This window comes from Podarcis cretensis, assembly GCF_951804945.1.
Source record: "Podarcis cretensis genome assembly, chromosome: 6".
NCBI classification, from domain to species: domain Eukaryota; kingdom Metazoa; phylum Chordata; class Lepidosauria; order Squamata; family Lacertidae; genus Podarcis; species Podarcis cretensis.
In genome coordinates, this window is record NC_137175.1 from 20,781,826 (window position 1) to 20,799,735 (window position 17,910).

Here is a 17,910-nt window from a genome sequence, read left to right on the forward strand (position 1 = left end):
CGTTCCACAACACTTATGAGCCATTACTGCTTTAGATTCATCATCATCAGTGACACTAAGTACAAGGGGCCTCTCTCAGCTTTTCCAAGGAAAGGAAACCACAATGAGGTTGTGTGAATGATGTTGCAAATGCTAAAACATTAGTAAAAGCAACTCCAATTAGAACTTCTCTTACCTCCTCGCTCCTGTTTGTAGTACTCAGCTGGGCTTCTTTGCTGGTTCTCCACACAGGCCAAAGAGATCCTGACATTGATTTAGAAAGGGCAACAAAACCAATAAAAAGCTTTTTCGAATGAATTAGATTGAAACACTTTTTTCCATTCCTTAATGGCCTGTATGTTGAGAGAGAAAGAGAGGCTGCATTCCTATCATACATTTAAAGCATCTGTCTTCCCCCCAAAGAACCCTGCTCTTTGTTAAGGGTGCTGGGAATTGTAGTTCTGTGAAGATTAAACTACATTTCCCAGGATTCTTTGGGATGGGAGTCATGAGCTTTAAATGTATGGTGTCTTTGCAGCCTGAGGGCAGAGAGAATTGACTGTTGGGGTGCGACCATGAGCCAGTGATTCTCTTTCAGTCAAATCTTCCTCACAGGGTTATTATGAAGCTAATGTGAACTAACCTTCCTATGTAGGCCACCATAGGAAGAAGGGTGGAATACAAATGTCATTAACAATAATGACAACTGGTCTTTCCAGTGAAAATACTGCCTAATATGAGATCTATTTCGACAGCAGCAATCCTAGGTCTTAAAATCCTAATGTAAATCTATTGGGCAGGATGCAGATGGATTTCCTGAGGGAGGCAGTTCCTCATTCTGAAGGTCACAGTGATGAAGACCCTCTCAGTTGAGGCAGAATATGCAAAAGCTAAGTGGAAGGAGAGGAAGCAGACAGAGGAAAGGTAAGTGCAGATAAGCCCTTAGTCTCAGTGTTGTCCTTGTAGAACTCAGCAGGGAGGAGGACAAAACTAGACTTGATTGGCTTGGTCTGTCACTGGCTCTAGCGCCACCTAGTGTTGGGCTCCGTGACTGCTGCCCTACCAATCTCAGTGGCCACCAGTTATTGCTGGGCACAACCGATACTTCAGGCTAAGCTAGGCAAGAACGCTTCTGGCCAAAGCCTTCGTTAGGAGCAAAATTCGCTCTTCCGAACTGGGTTCACGCCGAAACTGTGAGCCAACTTGTCATGCAAAGCTGCTTGTGACAATGATACTAGAAAATGCCTTGTTTGTGTGTCAACATGAATGAATGCTATTAAATTGGTATCAAGCATGAGAGGTGTTTGAAAAGCGAATTCAATTCCAATTGATGTAGCTTTTTCATTCCATTTACAGATGGGAAAAACTGATTGAAATGGGGGAAACTGATTGAAGAATGGTTCTTGCAAAAGCTGCCTCTCATATGGATTCTGGCATCTATAAATCTGTCAACAGTGGAAAATATCACATAATACTCCCCTTTCCCACCAGCCATTAGGAAATAATGGAATGGCATAAAATGTGTGATTGAAGCAGGGACGATTCACAGCAAAATATTGGGCATTTTAACAGTTTTCATTCAAGAGGCACCCAAGCACTTTGCTCTCCAGAATAGAGTCATTTAAGTGAGATTAAAATTGCAGGTAGGTTTATTGGTTCATTAGAGAAGAAATCAAAGGAAACTGGAAGGTAATATGTGGGACTGACGATAAAAATGGTACACAGTGGAGTGTTCTTGTTGCAGCAGCCATGTACTCTTTCAGAATACTTCCTTCCACCTCTCCCATTGCCAGGTGAGTGTTTGCATCCACCCTCCAACAGTCAGTCAGCATTCCTTAAACCCTGAGCATGCTCAGTCCTTGGGGTTCCTCTCTTTATTCCCCCTTTTGCACTTCTGTTTACCTTGGGGTTCCCCTTCCCACAAACCTGCTGATACCTACCCTCTTTGGCATGGATGGATGGTACCAGTCTGGCCACATAAGGATCATATACATTATGAATGTTGGGGTGTGTGTGTGTGTGTGTGTGTGAGAGAGAGAGAGAGAGAGAGAGAGAGAGAGAGAATGCTTATGCATGCATACACACACACACATGATCCCAAAGGAAAATGCACAAATAAATATGCAAGCTTTTGAGCTCATCAGAACTCATCATCAGCCTGGAGGGGGGAGATGTATTAATTTGTATACTGCTTACATGCCAAAATGGTCACTAAGTGGTTTATAAGTATAAAATCAGTTATAAAATCTATGCCTAAACAAAATACAGAAGAAATCCATTCCATCGAAACATTAAAGCCCACCCATTTTAATTTACAAGAAAAGAGTCCCATTAAAATGTTTGACCAAATAGGCAGGCGTGTATTGAGGAGCCGGCTGAATGCCAATGATGATGGGTCTTTTTCTTAATACAGCTCAATACAGGTGCTACCAGTGAAAAAGCCAGCCTCCATCTTACCACAAGCTGATAACCATCAGGCCATGGCAAAACTAACTGGATTCCATTTGCTGAGCTTACATTAATCATAGAATGGTAGAGTTGAAAGGGACCCCCAGAGTCATCTAGTCTCAACCTCCTGCAATGCAGCAATCTCAGCTAGATGATACATGACAGATGACCATCCAACCTCTGCTTAGAAACCTAGAAGGAAGGTTGGGAGTCTGGAAGTCTGCTCAGCTCTTTCTTTTTAGCCATTCTGGGGTCGCCTCTGCTCCGCAATGCCGGCCTCTAGGTGGAGCTCGCTCCTTCCCCTCTTCCCCGTCTCCCTTTCTCCTCCAACTTCTAATCCGCTCGAGCCAAACTCCGCGCAACCAGAATCGCAGGGCGAAGCTGGAGGCTCAGGCTGGACTTGTTGATCTCCGTTAGCAAGAAGCGAACGGGAGAAAGAAGGAAAGGCGAGAAGGAGGAGAGAGGCCGCGCTCCCTGACTGCGAGCGGCGGGCGCTTCCTCCCCGCTGGGCCCGGGCCCCGCGCGCGGCGTCGGCGGAGCTGAAGGTGGGGCTTGGGCGAGAAGCGCAGCCGGATCGGCGCGAGGGCCTGCGAGACGCTTGTTGCGACGGGGGGCGCCTCTTGAGACCCACAGAGACGCCTCGGCCCGGGGTGGGGGGGGGAGCTGCTGCCTTCGCTCTCCCCATCCAGCTGCTGAAGGGGTTATCCTGGGATTTCGTCCCCGGTGGGGTTTTCTTTTTCCCTCTGCCCGCCCCCCTCCCCATCTCTCGCCGCCGCCGAGGATGCCTGCCTGCCTGCTGAGCTAGCCCGGAGCAGGATGTAGCGAGCGAGCGAGCGAGCCAGCTGGCCGACCGATGCCCTCGCCGCCCCCCGGAACCCCACGGCGCCTCCTTTCTCCGGGATCGTGGCAAGAGAAGTGAGTGGCGGAATTGGGGGATGGGGAGACGGGCACCCGGGGGGAGGGGAAAGGGGGGAAGGGGGCAAACCCCACGCAGAGTTAGGAGCTAGAGGATCACATCTGCCCGGGGCAGCATGTGGATGCGCAGGCTGGGCTGGGGAGCTGCCCGAGGGTCCTGATCCTCAAATCGAGGGTTCGGTCCCCGTCGGTGTTGGGGGGGGGAGGGATCTGACTCCCCCCTGCCCCCTGAAAACCCTTGTAGGATTTTAGTCGGGCGTGGGGAAAGAGAAGGAGCCGTTCCTCCTCCTCCTCTTCTTCTTCTCCCGGATTTCTCCCATCTTGTATAAGCAACAGTGTTGCTAGCTCTTTCTACTGGCAGCATATTATTCTCTTTTTTAAAGGCTGTTGTTATGACGACTCCTATTAGTTATCGCTGGGGGGGGGGATAAATGGAGGAGATGGAAATTCTTTCACACTCCCTCCCATAGAAGCCCCATATTCTTTTTTTTTTAAAAGAGCTGGAAATAAATGTGATGATTGCTCCCACTCAGGTTATAAACTCGGGTTCTCTGTCTCCACACCATCTCTATCAACAACGTACACACTCTGCGGTGTAGTCTCTCTTTCTTGTAGACTTAAATGGAAGAAGTGTGCCTGTCTTTCTCCAGTGCCTTATTTCAAATAATTGAGGTTAATGGCCCCAATTTCCCTGGAGGCATTTGCCCCAAACTCACCAACAGATGTAGCCAACTTAAGCTCGGCAGACTTTGCTTCCCCAAGTATCTTACTTAAATGAATTAAAATAGGTATGCCACTCCCCTATTCACTCATTCCACTAGAGACCTTCATAAGGTGAGAGTTTAATTTTTTTTGTTCCCTCCCCCTCCACAATACACCCCCCCACTGATGTAATCTGTTCTAGCATGGGGCCATTGCAAGCCCACTAACCCCTTCACCGACCACCCTTTGTAAGTGGTGATTTACAAAAGATTAGTCTCTGACATATCTGCCTTTCCAGAGCTTACTAGAGAGAGGAGAGAGTAATAGCCATAGATATGGCTTGTTTCACCCATACCCAATGTGAACAGGACTATCAGACTGTGAATGTCATTTGACTTTGCTCCATGCTAGACTTTCTGCATGTAGAACGGTGTGTGATCAGGTGCTGCTGTGTAAACTATTAGTGCCGGCCTGTGCCTCTGATGTCTTTGAGTTAAATTTATAACAGGGGACAGATTAGAAGCACATTTGAAGAGACTAGATTGGAAGCATTTCTGTTTCTCCAAATACCTAAAAAAGAAAAAAGGGGGGGAAACCCTCCATGATTCTCTTTTAAAGTTCATAGTTCAGCTCTTTGGCAGAAGAGAGAAAACTGAGAAATGCCTCTTAAAGAACATGTAGAAGAAAAAATGAGAACCAGTAGATAAAAATTGCATGCTATTTTCCCAGTCTTAAAACTCATAAACCTGGAAGGAAGTGCTATTGGTTGAACTAACTTCAAAACATGGAGTTCCTAAATACCCCAGGCTTCATGTATGTATGATTTGGCGAAGGAGTATAGAAAGGCATATATATGACAATTTGATGTGTAGAGTTTCTTGCAGAATTATAGTGACTTTTAATGCCCCCCCTTGTATCCTACCCCATATACAACGCTGTATGTAGCATGTCTTCAGAGAAGAGTTTGTATGAAAGGTTCAAGCTTGGATCACAAAATATGCCTCTTGGTGGGTGTGTACCTGGTGTACCTGGTTTGTACCCCATTTATGTCTCTGGGGTTCACCCAGTTCTCTAGGGAAAGTTGTTTGGATGTCTCAGTTAGCCTTACCAGTTGAAACAGTGGGACTCAAATGAACACCAGTGGCTGTAGCTTGGGTAGGGGATGACCCTGTACATCAGACTTCCCACCTACTCCCTTTCCAAAATCCAAAATCTAGTATGGTTGTACAAACTAGTCATTTTGTTAGGGACATCCAAATTCTCATTGTGCCTAGAATCAAGCTGGGACATCCATTTGTGTGTTTGTTTGTGTGTGAGAGAGAGAGCAGGGAAGGTACGAAAGGGTGAGGGACAAACAGTTATGTACATTGCCTTTAAACCAAAACATGCAGGTCTTTTCGTAAGTAACCAAGTATTTCAGCTTTCGCTTGATTGTTCAATGTAACACATACCCAAATGCTTTGATGCATCAGTTTAAAGGGGGGGGGGAGTCCACAAATCTAAGTAAAGGTTCAGAAGAAAAGGAGGGTGGGTAGTGGTGATGAGAATACATATTACTTCAAGGAGAGCAAAATTAATTACAATAGAAACTGCTCCGATGAGCTGCCAACTGGGGTTCATGGGGTCTTCCAGATCCCACTACAAACCAATGGGGCAGTTTGGTAATTTTAGACTCCAGACTCAATGGACATATGGGGGTGGGAGACTCTTTAGATTGTAACTTCAAAAGCATAGTAATCTGCCTGTAAGCCACATAGGGGCCCGCATGCTTGCGCTCTCTCTCTCTCTCTCTCTCTCTCACTGAGTGGGGCATTGTCCCAGCAGCCTGCCCTGACAGCACCACTGCCCCAAACACAAACACTCTGATAGCTCAGTTGGTAGAACATGATACTCTTAATCTCAGGATTATGGGTTCAAACCCCATGCTGGTTGAAAGATTCCTGCACTTCAGGATGTGGGACTAAATGGGCCTCATGATCCCTGCCAACTCTGCAATTCTGTGATTCTGTGACATGGCACTGGTTATTTTCCCAGAGGCTGGAAAACGTGTTAGGAAATCTATTTCAGCACCTGGGTGTGGACAGCGCACAGGGTTCCCTTCTATTGCAATGAGTTATTGCCATGTATAGATCAGGCAAAGGCTGCTCTAAGTCTTGCTGGGCCAATGGCAAAAAAGGTAGCCTGATCGCCTCCCTGCACCCTTCCCCCAGCTCACCACTCTTAAGGCTCTCTTCAGTTTCAGCACCATTAAACTGAACAGCGACCTGTGCTCTTGCAGCCAGCCTCCTGTCCCGGCTGCACCTTCAAGCAGACTAACGGAGCTGTTTGTACAGCTGCCTGATTAATTGATCAAGCAGGCAGCCCACAAACAAAGGAAGAAGCTCTCATTTGATCCCCAGAAGTCGCCAGTAGCTCTGTGGATTTTTTTCTCTTGCAGGCATGGAGGAGGAGGACAAATGAAGAGATCCTGCTGAGAAGTGTGAGTGCCCTGGAAGCTTTCATCCGCCTGTTCCAGCCTTCATGAGACAAGCAATGCCTGCGGGGATGAATAAGCATGGATCTCGATCGACTACCTCTTTGCCTCCCGATCCCATGGAGATTGTCAGGAGCAAGGCCTGCTCCAGAAGGGTCAAGCTTAATGTGGGTGGCTTGGCCCACGAGGTTTTATGGAGAACCCTGGACAGGTTGCCACGGACAAGGTTGGGTAAGCTCAGAGACTGCAACACCCACGAAACCCTTATGGATATATGTGACGACTACAACTTGGAGGAGAACGAGTATTTCTTTGATAGGCACCCAGGGGCATTTACTTCTATCTTGAACTTTTACCGCACTGGCAAGCTGCACATGATGGAGGAAATGTGTGCCTTGTCCTTCAGCCAAGAACTGGACTATTGGGGGATTGACGAGATCTATCTGGAGTCCTGTTGCCAGGCAAGGTACCACCAGAAGAAGGAGCAGATGAACGAGGAGCTCAAGAGGGAAGCGGAAACAATGCGAGAGAGGGAAGGAGAGGAATTTGATAACACCTGCTGCGCCGAGAAGAGGAAAAAGCTCTGGGACCTTCTGGAAAAGCCCAATTCTTCTGTAGCAGCCAAGGTAAAGTCTAAGCTACACATACTTTATCTCTTGTGGAGACAGCATGTACCTATTGATCAGAGTAACGGCTGGGGAATACTGGGCTTTGAGTGTTTTATTGTACTATCCTGGCTGTACTGCCCGTAGCATCAAAGGGATTGCCACAATGCAGTGTGCCATTCGATTCTTTTCTTTTCTGTGCTTTCATATTACGGAGTTATGTTTCAGTGTTGTTTTTAAGAGAGACGATTTGGGGACATAGACACAGATTGACCTATCATTCTGCACTTCCTGCATTTTTACTGACACAAGAGTAGAGGACTTTCTGTGGGGGGCCAAAGCACTTAATGGAAAGTTTAAAAGGTCCATGGATTGATTATGCAAACACTTCATGTAGCCAAAGCCAGATATGTAATATATTCATAAATCATGAATGGATGCATTGGAGCTTTGCCCAAATCTCCTGAAGAGTGTTTGGTGTTAGTATCCCCAAAAGTATGGATTTTGGTGTGACAGCAATACTGTATAGCATATTTCAATTCATTACCTAAAGGTTTGTTTTCCTTCTACTGGTATGTGCTGTGAAAATATTACCCATGTCAATTGAATTGTTGGTTTGGTAGCAGCTAAGTTCACTATATTGACATACCATTCACATTATGCAGACTATAGTTACTTAAGTTCTATGTTTAAATTCAATAAGTGTGCTACTCTTCCCATTCCTCTCCCTACCCCTGGACAGTGATGGCTTCCTAATGTTCGTTCCAGCTTCTCTATTTTCTGGATGCAGTGTTCTAGCGGTTATGTTGATATCCTAACCTCCTGGACCACCACCATTTTTTTCATTTCTAGTCTCAGGCATTTTGGGGAGATCTGAAAACGTTGTTTTTTTCTTGTGATTACAGAGGACTGACTTTGTTTAAAGAAGAAAGAAAACACAGTATCTGCATGGGGTCTCGTGGGATTCCATAAATTGGTATAGAAAGTTAGAAGCTTCCACTCTGATAGTCTCAGTCTGCCACTTAGATAAGTTCTGAGGCTGCTAAATGGCCCAATTTGGGGGGTGGGGTGGCTTTTTTGTGTTTGTGCAGGGGCTTTTTTGTGAACACCAAGCTACCTGATAGAAGTGGATGATGTTCTGCCTTGTCTTTCAGTCAAGAACTGAATGACAGGAAGTCATGAAAAGAGGGCAGAAGAGTCAGGGGAGAGGGTCTACAGCCTAGTGATAAGAGTCCACATTTGCATGAACCTGGAAAGTTCCAAGTTCATTCACTGGCATTTTCAGTTCAAAGGATCTCAGGCATCAATGTGATGAAAGAATTCTGGTTGAATACCCTGGAGATCTTCTGCCAGTCAGAATGGGTCAGCAATGGGGAATACAGACCCAACAGCAAAAGGTAACTTCAGGCAAAACTTGCTCTAACTTGGCTGCCTAACAGATGGGTGAGGAGTTTGCAACACTGCTGCCTTAGGCTACGCTCATCAAAACATGATATATACACACACCACTTCACTTGTGAAGGGTGCATGGTTGTATCAACCCCTTTCCCTTTTAAAGCATTCCAAAGTAGTGACCTAACCCTTTCATACCCTTGTGTATTTAAAGAAAAGTATTGATTTAAATCTTCTATTGCAACCCATGCAGTATTTCATACTTGTACCATCTAGAAAATACAATGTGAAAATCGATACTTCAGGCTCGACGGTTTTTTGTTCGAGGGGTAGGTGGGTGAGATACACCTTGGAAAGATTAAGGCTCCAAAAGTCACCATCACCAGTTTATGACCTTGAAGCTGCCAGTGTGGTGTTGCTGTAGACTAGGACCTGGGAGACCAGGGTTCAGGGTGACCTTGGGCCAGTTGCTGCCTTTCAGCACAAGGTTATTGTGAGGATTGACTGAAGAGGGGGAGATCCATGTATATACCACCTTGAGCTCCTTGGGGAGAAAAAAGGTGGGTTACAAATACAATAAATAAATTAATTAACACCAGCATAACCACAAAGAAACTGGGTGCAAATGTGAAGGCTATCATATTAGCAACGTGTAGCATTAAATTGGAAAACCTCAGATGGCCAGCTGTTAAGAAACCATGCGAGTCTCATAGTAAAGCAGTGGTTTTCAAGCTGAGTTCTGTGGAACCCTAAGGCTCCTGGGAAAATTACCAAGAGTTTCTCAGTGAGAAGATCAGTAAAGGTTAGAACATAGGAAACTGCCTCCTACTGTGTCAGACTATTGGTCCATCTAGCTCAGTATTTCCCGGATTTCAGGCAAGGGCCTTCCACAGCCCTCCATGGAGATGCTGGACTCATGGACCTTCTGTAGCTTCCACCACTGAGCTACATCCATTCCCCAAGCTTCCTGGAGTGGCAGATGGCTGATGGTTATCAACCTTCCTTTGTATGGTGCAGCAAGAGTGGAATGTTGCCAACTGTGTGCTCAGTTGAGATGTGGCAGTGGAGACATCCCCAAAGCCGTGAGTGTCTTGGATGAAGGGAGCAAAACACCTCCCAAAATCTTCTGCGATATGCAGAACTTCATTGCGTACACTATGGGACATCTCAACAGGTAGTATTTTCTGAAGGGAGAATCTTTGAAAACCACGGCCATCAAACAAATAGGCATGGAAGCAGTTGCGATTTTTCTAGTCAGTGGGATGGTCTCGGAATACGCTGTGATATGCAAATTGCACATTATAGCAAGAAGACGTTACACTTCACCTTTGTAAAACCTGGATTAGATGCTTCTGCATGAGCACAGCCCAGTGATTGTAGAAGAAACTGATAATTCCTTTAAAGTTCTGAGAAGGCGTTTCAAGGATCAAGGGACATCTGATGCAGTGTGTCAGGAAAAGGGATGTTGTGTGGCTTTCAAAAAAACCAACAAATTTTCATTTTTATTTCTCACAGATCCAGGCTGCCTTTTTAAATATATATTTCAGATGTCACAGTGCTGAATGTGAATAATTTATCAGGGTGTTTTGGCATGCGTGCAGAATCCCAAAACGTCGGCCTCCGGCTTAGGCCGACTGTGGCACAGAATCAAAATCCATTAGAGGCTGTTGATGTTTCATGATTTATTGTATATGAGGATGATCATCCTTGCCAAAGAAGTGTCTTTTGTGATTTATAAGTCAAATCCATTCTAGGGTTTGCCTTCTGGAAAGAAGAGGGAGAGAGAAATCCAGTGTAAATGCATTTAGCAATTGCAGGCTTATGTACTAATTTAGAGTGGATTGTGGGAGCACATTGCACTTCCTTGCGAGCTTCCGCTGCTGAGATTCTTAGCACAGGCTCAGATGCTGAGTTGCTCCTCTGTTCACATAAGAGGGTATGGTTCCACCAAGTCTCCCTGCTTCTTTAACCTGCCCCACAAAGACACATTATATCCAAATCATTCCCAGGGAGAGGGTCCTGCTCTTTCTAATATTTTTGTGGCAATTGCCCTCATTGCCTTTTTTGGCAGCAAGATGAATGTATTTGGATTTTCATACCTTTGAAATGCTATGATTTGGTTTGGAGTTTTTATAATTTGTATTGTTTGTACTTGATTTTGTGTGTTGATTATTCATGAGCTACCTTGGTGGTGTTCTTCTTTTTTTAAAGCCAAAAGGCAGCATGTAAATAAACAGTAACATTTTAGGGTATCCCACACCATTGCCAAGTTTTCCCCAAGCCCCTTAGCAGATTTTCAGGGGGTGCCAAGAACTGCAGAAGAAAGCAGGAGGCGGAGAGACCTTCCTCAGGTATATGAACTCGACATTTTGTTCATAGAAGGAAAGTTAAGCTCCAAGCTGGGATATCTGACGAACTGGATCATCAGTTAAGATCCTCCCTCTATTGTGTGGGCAGGTAATCCCTCCCCCTACCTGGCCTGGTTTCCCAGGCAACGCTTCCCCCAGGTGGGATTGGACAACTCACTGGGGTAGGCGGGGACCTCCAGGTATCCCACCTGAGGGAAGGCAAAGCCTATGCTGATGGGGCCACTCCAGATCCAGGGCTGCACGCGTCCACGCAAAGGGCGCCCCCCATTTTAAGTGGGGAGCGGTCATTATCAAAATCAGAGCTAGACATAAAAGAAGGAACAGCATAGGCAAAATCAAACATTTCAATGTCCCATTGCTTTCAGTGGGTGAATTAAGCACAAACATAACTTTCTCCAGCTGAAGTAAATGGAACTTAAAAGTGCTTAACTTTGCCTGGATTTTGGCATCTCTGAACTTTCCAAAATAGTTATGGTAGTGCTATTCAGTGACCATGATAATATTCCAGGTTGATTAATCTGTAACACAAAGGATACATGGACCTTTAAAAGCTCAACCTAAGTCAGCCTTGTACTTAAGCACTTTCTTGGTAGCTATAGGCAACAAGGAGTCACATGCAGGTGAGTGGACTGGTAGAGGAAAGACAGAGTATTTATTTCCTCTCTCCTTTCTGTGCCCGGCATAGAAAACAATTGGGTTGTCAGAGGAGGGAAGTCCTCTCCACTGGCCCCAGCATAGAAAGGCCACAAGCTTCTTCTTGGTTTCTCATCTGCCAGTTACCAGCAGGCTGGTAATTTGTTTATTTATTTACTTATTTTGCAGTCTAGTAAGGTGCATACATCAAAACAGGGCCCTATCCTGGTTTCTAATCCATAATTGACTTCTGACTTCTGTTCCATGATTGAAACTAAGACCTCCACGTCCAATCTGACTATGGACTAACATGAACTTATCTCATAAACTCTTATCTCTAATTCTGTAGCAGTTCGAAAGCACCCCCGGGTGCAAGTAGATAAATAGGGACCGCTTACTAGTGGGAAGGTAAACGGCGTTCCGTGTGCTGTGCTGGCTCGCCAGATGCAGCTTGTCACGCTGGTCACGTGACCCGGAAGTGTCTGCGGACAGCGCTGGCTCCTGGCCTATAGAGTGAGATGAGCGCACAACCCTTGAGTCTGTCAAGACTGGCCTGTACGGGCAGGGGTACCTTTACCTTTACCTTTACCTATGATGCTTGTTCCCTAGGCTAAATGACCGTCTCTAGAAGAAAGTGAACAAACCAATGATCTATCATTAGATCACATTAGTTTTGTTTGTTTTACTTTAGAATGGCCCACTCGCTGGATTATCACCTTGTTATGGTGAGTGGGCTTGCATGTTCCTATGACCCTAGTGAGTGAAGTGCAGAGTGTTTGAGGACCAGGACATTCGCAGGAAAACCAAAATGCTTGTTTACAAAGCTATCGTACTACCAACCTTACTGTATGCTTGTGAAACATGGCCCACTTATAAACACCATCTCCAACACCTCAAAAGATTCCATCAATGGTGTCTCCAAAAATTTTAGACATCACTTGGGAAGACAGGCAAATTAATACCAGTGTACTGGAAGAAGCAACGATCACCAGCGTTGAAGCAATGATTCTTCAACATCAACTTCGTTGCACTGGTCATGTTGTGCGGATGCCTTATGATCATCTTCCAAAGCAACTACTCTATTCCCAACTCAAGAATGGAAAGCGTAATGCTGGTGGTCAACAAAAGAGGTTTAAAGACTGTCTCAAGTGAAATCTTTAAAAAATGTAGTATATAAACACTGACAACTGGGAAACACTGGCCCGCGAGTGCTCCAGTTGGAGAACAGCCTCTACCCAAGGTGCCATGGGTTTTGAAGACACTCGAACTCAGGATGCAGGGAGAAACGTGCTACAAGGAAGGCACGCTTGGCAAATTCACACCGTGATCAACTCCTACATGGAAACCAATGTCCCCACTGTGGAAGGACGTGTGGACCCAGAATTGGCCTCCACAGTCACTTAAGGACTCATTGTTAAAACCGTGTTTGTGGAAGACGATCTTACTCAGCTACGAGTGATCGCCAAAGAGAAAAGAGAGACTTTAGAATGGGCACAAAAGGCTCAGAAATTCATTAGAGCAGCTGTGCTGGATTGTTCAGCCCTTTCCCAGTACTGTTCTCCTAAAGCTATTATAATGCTCAGAGGCAGAGTAAGGAGTGTGCAGATTCAATAGAATTACTGGGGGGAAGGGGAGACTTAAATTAGGGAAATAGCCTGGGCTGCTAATACTTAAGCACCCGCTTTCCTGGTGCTGCAACTTCCATCAAATTCAAAGTGCCCTGCTTCACCCATTGTATAATTTTTTGAAAATGCAGTAGATCTCATCACACACATCCTGCGTCACTTGCGCTTGTCATAAGGAGTGCATCTTCTGTAAAAGGCAGGGTATAGATTTTCGGCTCTGCTCTTCTGTTATGAGTGAAACAGCTGCGCCTGATTATAATAATTTGGGGCCTGCAATCTGCACACATTTCAAGTCAGCCCCAACCCATTGTCTGCAGCCACTTCATAAATGTCATCCTTTGTGTTGAGCAGGTGGCATTGTCTTGTGACCGAAAGATCAACGCTCTCTTTCTCCTTTATTTATTTCTAAGGAAGGGCCTTTCATTTTCTTTGCCAGCAGTTCATCACATTCTCCTGTGCAAACCAATCCAGTGGAAGTAATTCAGGAATTGCTGGAGAGGAATCTCTAGCCAGTGTTATTGAGGCAGTCAGATGAACTCATCGTAATTGCTTTTGCGTTCTTAAGAATTGATGCTTCTGTGATCTGTTAAAGTTTAAGTCAGGGATGGGGAACCTGTGGTCCTTGCAGATGCTGTTGAGCTTCCAACTCCCATAACCCATAACTAACATAGCCAGTGGTCAGGCATCATGGGAGTTGGAGTCTAATATCTGCAATGACACAGGTTCCCCATGGACCCAACATTAAATAAACACATAATTGATTGTAGTCGGCACTTTAAAGCTTCTTTTCTGACTCTAGTTTTTCAAAAAAAGAATGCAGTTGATTTTTCACGGTAAAAGTCATTCTTAATGCCATGAGTCATTACCATGCCACTTCTAAAGCTCAGTACATGCCTGTAGTGCACATGCTAGCACACTACTTGTGACACATACATTCCCTGATCAGAAGCAGCTATCCAGACTTTAGCTTTGAGAGCAGTGTTGGGACATGTGAAGCATTTGAGACTGCCAGGTTGTAACCTGGAGATTTCATCTTTACAATTAGCTCCAATGCTGGAGTGGGTAATGAAGCATCTACAGCTTCTGCTGTCTGCCCTCTCCCTGACCTACTGTATGGCACAACTGGAAACCAACTCACACCTTCTGTTTATATGTACAAAACATCTGGGGGAAGATGCCAAAATACTTGTGAGATGCAGCATATGCCACACATGGACAACAACCCAACAGAAGTTCTAATATGGTAGAGCTGCCATCTCTTGGTCTGAAATAGTTGGGATGGGAACCATTGGATCATCATACATTATCAACAAGTTTGTTTGTTTGGGCGGTGCGAGAGATTGTAGCACTCAGAGCGTGGTTGGTTGCATTCAGCTGATTGCAGTGAGTTTTGTTTGTGTGTGAGAGGGGGTGAGGGGTTGTTGGGTTAAGTTAGCCATATCGATTTGTATGTTGTTGGGAACAGAGACATTGTATGTACTCTTGTTGTCTATGGAAATCCTTCAATTATATTTATATACCGTACTGGCTCGAATATAAGCTGCAGCCTCAAATAAGCCACACCTTTAAAATTCAAGAGGAAAAAGAAAAAAAGTCAACACCCGAATATAAGCCGCTCCCTTAAAATACCACAGGCACTCACACCCGTAAAAGGAGTCATCGGTGGTAGGGAGCCTCTGCGCAGCTCCATCGAAAGAGATTGGGCAAAAGGTGGGGCAGAGCCATGATTCTGCTTCCCAAAGCTGGGAGCCTCCCTCTTGAATTCCTGACCAGGCTTTTGGGCTCCTGCTCTGCCCATAAGGAAGATGGAGGGAGGGAGGGATCTGAGTTTGTGGGGTTGTGGGAACTTGCATCCAAAAAGAACCTGCGGGGGCATGGAAGGAGCATTGAGAGGAGATCCCATTACCCCCCCCCCCGACCCTGTCATTAAAACTGAAATGGTTGGTGCGTAAAAGCCAATTTTTGTAAGGTCACAAATTTAAGCTGCACCTTAAGTTTTCACGGTTGGGATTTGGAAAGAAAGTGTGACTTATGTTCAGGCCAATACGATATATAATTATACATTATCAACAAGTCTCATTGTGCAGTTGGGTTGGAGACTGACTGGCTCTCTACCCCATGGCAGAGTCAGAATGGAATACTCTACTATTACTGAAGAATGCCCTCTTCACCCAGAACCATTAAAGAAACTGGCAAACTGTCTGGATTAGGAGGTTGCAGTCCAGCTTCTTGCACACGGCTAAAACTCCTCAGTCCTATGGCAAGAGCACCCTAATCCTAAAAATATGTGTGCTTTGCTTCACTCTGCATCCCAGCATTTCCATAGTTATGGGCTGAACCCTGAGTGACAAAATCTGTGCGAAACCCAACCACGTTATCATAGCTACTGTTGTGAAGCTGACAGCCATGTGTTCCCCAAGTACATCAGGCCAACCCTCTCCACCCTAAAACCTGGGCAGCTTTGATTCATAATTGCAGGCTGCCACAATGGCCATTGTCACACTCCTTGAAGCTGCGAACATGGAAATTGCAGGGATGGAGAAAATCAGAACAGTGGTGACTCACATCCCATATATGAAGCTGCAGTGAGATCTCCATCTCGTTCAGAAGGATCCAGAGATAGTGATGGAAGGCACTTGGCAATACATTTTATTTGTGTTGAGTGCTTGGCCCTCTTCGTTGGGAAAATAAGCAAATAAATCTCATGTAGTCCAGCTCAGCCGGACAACACATAGGCAATAATCTTAAGCAAGAGTGATGGCACTCTTAATGCATTGGGAATTGGTCCTCTGCATTAAAAGCTAATTAACATTTGTTCTTATTACTAGGCTGTAACACCTATCAATGTCTTTAGTGGCTCAGTTTCTTCTGTCTCATCTGATGGCAACATCCTTGCCAGATCCCTGCAAATTATTTAGCTTGAAATAATCCCTCTTATGCTACTAGGTGTTTGCTTTTGAGATGGTTCCTTTAACTTCTGTTTCTGCTTACTTTTCCAGCACTCCTGATCCTCCTTGCCCATTTGTTTATATTTGCCTTCTGCTTATAGGCTCCACTGTTTGCTGTGACTTTACTTAGTCATGCTTTCCTCGGCTGCCCTTGCCAATTGGATTGGATTTAGCTGGAATGAAAGTTGGGTTGCAGGTTATTTCCTTAAATGCCTCTTCTTTTCATGTGGATTTTCAAGCGGAGGCTTCCTTAGAGGTGCTTTGCCACGGCAATTAAAGTTAGCATGGATTATTCACCTTGCTTTTCAGTGTTTTCTCATTGAGAACGCAGGGCTTTTTAAAATACCTGTATCGTTGTAGACATGAAGCAATCAGCTCCCAAATATTGACCTTTGTGAATTTTGCTATTTGGATATGAACACACACACACCCTGGATGTTTTCTGAATATTCCAAACCAGCATACAGATATCCTCCAAATGGTCACTGCATGATCGTTTGAGTGTTGTCAAACATGTTTAGCTACGTCCTTGGCTAGCGCTGTGAGATTTCCCCCCCCCCCGTCCTTCCCCACATTGTCCTTTCACTTCACTGTCCCCAGAACTACTCCAGAGGGTTGGGGGGAAGCCCTGAACAGATTTATGGGGTGCAGTGGGGGACAGAGGGGAAGAACATACCATTCAGCAAAGAGAAATCCTTGCATTGACAGAACCATGTATGTAACATTACATTGAATACAATCTATTATCACTGATGCTACAATAAGATCTGAGCCGTGCCTCCTCCTCTCCAACCACCCTTGGATCTCCATAATGAAAAAAATCACCCAAATGTTTTGCCTTGCCAGAAACCGTGGGTCCCCACTGTGGCAATCACACAGGGTCCCAGGACATTTCGCCATCTAGTGATCCCAGTGCCACCACTTTATTTCTCGCTGCCACCACCCAGCCCCTACCTGGTACAATACTGAGTCCAGTCAGGGTTAAATTGGAACATAAACTTCTGTTTATTTATTGCAGTTTTACAAGCGTGTGGTTTCATAAACGGTATCGGTCAATTACAATCATGGGGTGCCTATCCAGACCTATAACTTCCACTACCTGCTCTCACTCACTAAACCCACCTCTCAGATATCTACTTATCTTCCTATCTCCTAACTGTTCCTGACTCAGCTTATTTTGCTGCACTAACTCAACCTACCCACAGACTCTATCCCAATTCACTCCCACTCCAACCAACCACCCAACTCCCAACGAACTCCTCCTCTCGCCCCTCCCAGAGCTGGTTTTATAGTCCCTCTGACTCCACCCCCTGGGTTCTAATTGGGTAACCTGTTTAACTATTTCACCTCCAGCACTCTCATATGTTAACGCCATACCCCCCGCCAGACTTTATTCCTTTGCTGGAGTAGGAGGGGGGAGGCCATTTTTGCTTATCTCCACCCCCGTGTCTTGTAGTCACCACTGCCATCTCCCTGCACAGTTCCATTACAGGAAAACAATAAAACACTTAATAGCTAGTAAAAATAAACCACAAACATCCTCTCTCTCTCCCCCACTACCCATACCAATACCAATAAATACATAATGACACCCAAAATGAAATCGGAACACCACACAAGAAAAAAAAAAGCAAGGGGCTCTTCAGTAGGGATTGCCAAATCTGTCAGTTTCAGCTTCTCTTGGTTTCTCATTTTGCCAGGCTTAAGCTCAGTGTTCCACATCATTTCCGTATCAGTTTGCAATTTTTTAAAAAGTCCTCACGAAAATTCCTCAGCGTTTCAGTGTGAATTTCTCAAAATATGCACATTTTAGTTTGCAAT

General features: G+C 45.2%; 1 protein-coding gene across 1 annotated transcript in view; it reads left to right on the forward strand.

The window, feature by feature from the left end:
* Positions 1-2,717: 2,717 nt before the first annotated feature.
* Positions 2,718-17,910, forward strand: part of KCNB1 (potassium voltage-gated channel subfamily B member 1) — a 195,980-nt gene continuing 180,787 nt past the window's right edge. The window contains exons 1-2 of the mRNA XM_079979111.1: positions 2,718-3,342; positions 6,482-7,143. Coding sequence (XP_079835237.1) covers positions 6,565-7,143 — 579 coding nt within the window. The 5' untranslated portion in view covers positions 2,718-3,342; positions 6,482-6,564. The remainder of the gene's footprint in view (positions 3,343-6,481; positions 7,144-17,910) is intronic.